The sequence below is a fragment of the Anthonomus grandis genome, chromosome 13 (assembly GCF_022605725.1).
Source record: "Anthonomus grandis grandis chromosome 13, icAntGran1.3, whole genome shotgun sequence".
NCBI classification, from domain to species: domain Eukaryota; kingdom Metazoa; phylum Arthropoda; class Insecta; order Coleoptera; family Curculionidae; genus Anthonomus; species Anthonomus grandis.
In genome coordinates this window covers 12,368,339-12,373,594 of record NC_065558.1, presented here as the reverse complement: position 1 = coordinate 12,373,594, position 5,256 = coordinate 12,368,339, and the positions used below count along the sequence as shown (strand labels likewise).

Genomic DNA, 5,256 nt, shown 5'->3' with positions numbered 1-5,256 from the left:
TTTGCTAAGTTATGAACGTTTTATTTCAACTTAACCTTTTTACTGGAAACCCTCACAATGACATTAACCATTTTACAGTAAACCGTATTTGTATTTAGAACAGCAATATGGCAGGAAATTATGGAAAATTCAAAGACAGAAGCCCAATAATTTGCGCAGTATGTATTTTATTTATTCATATTTTTGTATTGCTATTTAAATTTCTATATAGGCGGGAAAATCATCGGGAGACGTAAACGAGAATGTGCCCTCCGTCTTAAAGCAATACAAAGTGGTGGACGAGATCGAAGCGCTTAAGCATGACGCTAAAATTTGGAAAGAAGAGGAATTTAAACTACCCAGAAAATTGCCGCCGATCCAAAATAAGCAATTTTTGGGAACAAATACAGAGGTAATATCTTTAAAAAAATTAATAGAGATACGTATACAATTAACGTTTACTGATGGTAAAAGGTATTATATAAGTTTTTTGTAAATCAAAATATTATTGCAAACATACAGGGTGCCTCATAAATAATGGTAAATAATTTAACAGCAAACTCTTTTGAAAGAAAAATAAGGTTAAATCACATTTTTCTAGTCCGAAAGTCAAAATAACCAAAATAAACTTAATATAATTTTTTTGAATTTTGGCCATAAATTTAGCATTTATTTTTCCTTTTTAATAAAATTTGAACAATTGGGTTTTTTTATGTGACAAATCTTAAAATTACCTTTTTTTAAAATTATTTCATTGAGGGCGTCACCACCAACATTTTGATTTTTTTAAAACTTCGTAAATTTTTAGGCTTAGCATAATTTAATTTTTTATTTAAAATATGCAGCGTATAAACAGTTTTGCTTAAAAAAGGTATACTTCAAAAATCTCGCAACGATTAACCTTTTCAATAATAACCTTTATTTAAAGTTTTCAAATGCAAAAATCTAATGGGTTAAAGTCTGGACTTCGTGTGGGCCTTCGACTTCCACGTCATACGCAATATATAACAATAAATAATAGTAACTAACAGAACTAACAACAAGAACGCAATAAAAGGTAATAGATAACGTTACTAAATCTGTGAGTTTCAATTTTTATAACCACTCATCAAAGTAACTGACAAGAACATAAACCCTGACAGTGAAATTTATAATAATTTATCTTGCCAGGCACAGCCTACTTAAAAAATATTTTAACCTGAAGTAGGAAAATTAAATTTTACCTTGAGTGCATTGAAAACTTTAAATGTAAATATCCCGTAAAGGGTTAATCGTAGCGAGATTTTTGAAGTATACTATTTTTAAGCAAAACGGTTTGAAAATGTGTATTTTAAATAAAAAATCGAATTATTCGAAGCCTAAAAAAGTTACGGACTTTTACGGACTCATTGTCCCAATTTTGTTAAAAACGAGGAATAAATGCTAAATTTATGATGAAAATTAAAAAAAAAACATTTATTTTATCACCCTGTATATTTATTTTTATTTATTATATTTCATACTAGGAAAATTTAACTTAACCTCATTTTTTTTAAAGGAAACTGGTGTTAAATTATTTACTATTATTTATGGTATAATAACTAAACAATAAAAGCAAGTTAAACGTTAAAACACAATTATTATTGTATACATCCATTATTTTTTTTGCCAACCTTTCAGATCAATACAAATCAATATATTATAAAGGGAATATCAAATTCGACCCTCAACATGGGCATCTCGGAATCTATGAGAGATACGAAGATGGTTAAATTGAGATTTTTTGAGCGTAACAATAAGCTAAAAAAATTAAAAAAAAAATTAAAAAATCCGAATGGTTCCAAAGATTATCGGAAAAAATCACAAGATAAATTTTTTAATACGACGTTTCGTCTTCTGCCAACAATCATCAACTTTGTTTTTTCTCATAGGTGCCATATTGAATTTTTGTTTTTTTTTATCATTGCAAAATTCGCTTTGTAATGATGTGACAAGTAATATTTTTAATTTTTAAAAACCTGAATTTTTGGAAAGAGCTAAATTTGCCACAGTAGGCTATGCATAAACTGACAAGACAATAGGTGGAATGCATAAAAAGTAGTAGATGCTAATGCTTCGCTAAAAAGTATTTACTTTGTAGCATTTGCTTTTACATAAAAGTATCTACTTCGCCTATGAAGTAAATACTACACTGTATGGCCCAACAGAAGTACCTACTACTTAAGAGAAAAGTATCTACTAGTATCGCAGTAAGCGCGTGTCAAAATTCTCAAAATTGACAAGACACTTGTCAAAACTCGTTTTTCTATCAGTGCGTCTATTAGTATTAAGTGTGTTCGTGTAATTCGGTTCGGATTCAAACTTTTTAAAAGTTCAGTGATTATAATACTGGTTTAACTAAGAGTGATTCTTCAGATTCCGATGCAACAAAAGAGCTAGGACATGATAAAAACGAACAAGTATTATTTGTTACTCTACTTGAAAGTTATCAAATTTTATTTGATAAAAAGATGACACCAAAAATTAAAAACGAAAAAGAAGATGCACTAAAAAAATTAACAACTGGTTTTAATAAAATAATGGGAAAAAACCTAGACACAAAACAAATTTTGAAAAAGTTTAATAACATGAAAACAAAAGTTAAGAAAATAGTTGCCTTGAAAAAAACTGGAAATAAAAGAACTGTACTGACGGAATGGCAAAAAAAAATTCTACGACTTATGGAATGTAGGAGAAAACCCAGTTCTGCACAGAGTACCAGGTGCATGTCAGGCCGGTGTAAGCAATGAGATTGATGTTTCCTTTCAAAACAGTGAAGATGACTTCCTCAGTTCTAAATCTGGCTCCAAACAAGTTAAAGTCATGACACCTAAAGGTTCTAAAGCAGCTGATAAGGAGGAGACACTTATTCAACTACAAGAGACCTACGAAAACAAATTGAAGCAGCCGAAGCCCAAATTTCTGCTTCTCGAGCTCAACAGTCTTCAGCCGAAGCTCAGGAACGGGCCGCGATTGCATTGGTAAATTTTGCCAAAGCTGGTGGGCAGTTACTTGACCATTTAATTAGGCGGGACATGTTGGATTATTAACAGGAATATAAAATCTACGTATGAACCCATAATTTAAATATAATATGAGGTGTAGTATCCATTTATTTCTTTTATAGTTTGATATTTTGTCACAAACTTAAAATTGAAATAATTAGTTTATTTAGTTGTTACTTTTTTATACTTAGTTTATTATTTAACATTTCATAAGTTACCTATTTAGTAATATAATTATCATAATAATAATAATAACTTAAATTATTAGGTATGTTAATTATCATTACGAAATAAAAACTCAGCAACTTCATTTCTGCGCTGTGTACCTTGATTTCGAATTTGTGCTTGATTACCCTCTGGCATTAGTTCATTGGGATGCTGAATTTCCATCTCAATTCGATCAAAATCATGGTATGGATCTTGTAGATCTTTAGCTATATTGTGAAGTACAAATGCACTCACAATATGTTCTGGAATGTTTTCAGTTTTTAGGCAAAAAGTATACTGGAGCATTGGAAAACGCCGTTTTAACTGACCAAAGCAGCGCTCTATGACACATCGTTGCTTTGCATGGATTAAATGATAATTTTCTTGCATTGGTGTAGTTGGATTTTTATATGGTGTCAATAACCACGGAGCAACACCATATCCTTCATCACCTAATAAAGCTGCTTCGTGCACATTATTATAAATAATTCCATGCACTATGGAGTTTCGCCAAATTCGACTATCGTGTACAAAGCCTGGCCAAGATGCATCCACACTTGTAAACATTTCTCGGGCATTATAAGTAGCTTGAACATTTATTTAGCATACCCCTTTTCTGTTCACGTATTCATCACCGTGAATAGATGGTTTTGTTATTTTTACATGGGTACAGTCAATAACACCTATAACCCTGGGCATTCGCTCACCACGTGCTCCTTCATTAATAGCAACTCTAAGCAATTCGTTAGTGTTGGGGAACTTTATCCAATTGTTTCTTTTTGAATAAATTGCTTTAGATACCGTGGCTAAGGTTCTGGAAACAGTGCTTTGATTGACGTCTACATCAACACCAACTCCTTGCTGAAATCCAGGATCTCCTGTAAGAAAAGTTATTTACATTTTTCAAATTACAAAGTTAATTTACTAGAAACACCTAAACTTCTCAAAAAAACCTCAATTTTCCGAGTCGGCGACAGGGCTCCACCCCTTGTTTCCACCGGTTCATTATCATCTTGGAGAAAATAATGTAGAAGCCACTCTACATTTTCTCTGTTAAATCTAAAATACCAAAGCGTGATTAGATGATTGGGATAGAAAAATCTATTAAATTTATGGTAATTACCTAAATAATTTTTGATATAAATCGTCATTATTGTATTCTTTTTTTTGTTTGTATACTTTTTGACGATGCACATCCATAAAAACTGCCATTTTTTACTAAAACACTTTGATTGCTGGGGCCGAAGTTTGTCAAACACCAACTTCATTTAAACTGTAGTAAATACTACTATAACTAGTAGATACTTCCAAAGCATAGCACCTTCTTCTATGTATCGCGTACATAGTAGTATATGCTACAGAGAGTAGTAAATGCTTCATTAGTGTAGTATAAACTTTAGAAATGTAGTACATACTTGAAGCATTAGCATATACTACTTTTTATGCATTCCACCCAATATTTAAACTGTCAGTAAATGTTACACGTTATAAATACAAGATAGACAGAAATACTAGCAATGCAGTACCGTAGTAGGGCACACACAATACTTCAGGGTTGTACGCTTATTATTTTTGAAACACCTGTAAATATTTCAAAAGGGACTAAATTCTCCCTCAAAATAGTCAATAAAAACTCCCTAATAATAGGTAATTGCGTCTCCGTAATATTTTGAAATCTCCTCCTCCTAAGATCGATTTTTTAGTGTTCCCTATAAAAATGTATCTTAAGCATTAAAATCAGGAGACCTTTCCGACCATCTTACAGGACGTTTTTATTTAATTTGAAACTTGTCCTATATTGTGTGGGGAAGCACCATCTGAATGAAACAAGACTATATAGTAATTTTGTAAAGGAATTATGTTATCCAAATAGTCTTTAATATCCCGTCTTAAAAACTGGTAATAAGAATCTCCGTTAAGAGTTCCATTAATAAAATAAGGACCCAAAATTCAACCTGCCCAAACATTTAGACTAAATCACACTTGTGTCCGAAATTCCAGAAAGTGTCAAGGATTATTTTAGCTCCTAATTCGTTAATTATTTCTG

The 5,256-nt window shown here is 31.3% G+C and overlaps 1 protein-coding gene across 1 annotated transcript in view; it reads left to right on the top strand.

Moving 5' to 3' along the window:
- Nucleotide 1: 1 nt before the first annotated feature.
- Nucleotides 2-5,256, top strand: part of LOC126744101 (EF-hand domain-containing family member B-like) — a 32,357-nt gene continuing 27,102 nt past the window's right edge. Inside the window, exons 1-2 of the mRNA XM_050451447.1 lie at nucleotides 2-158; nucleotides 212-391. Coding sequence (XP_050307404.1) covers nucleotides 108-158; nucleotides 212-391 — 231 coding nt within the window. The 5' untranslated portion in view covers nucleotides 2-107. The remainder of the gene's footprint in view (nucleotides 159-211; nucleotides 392-5,256) is intronic.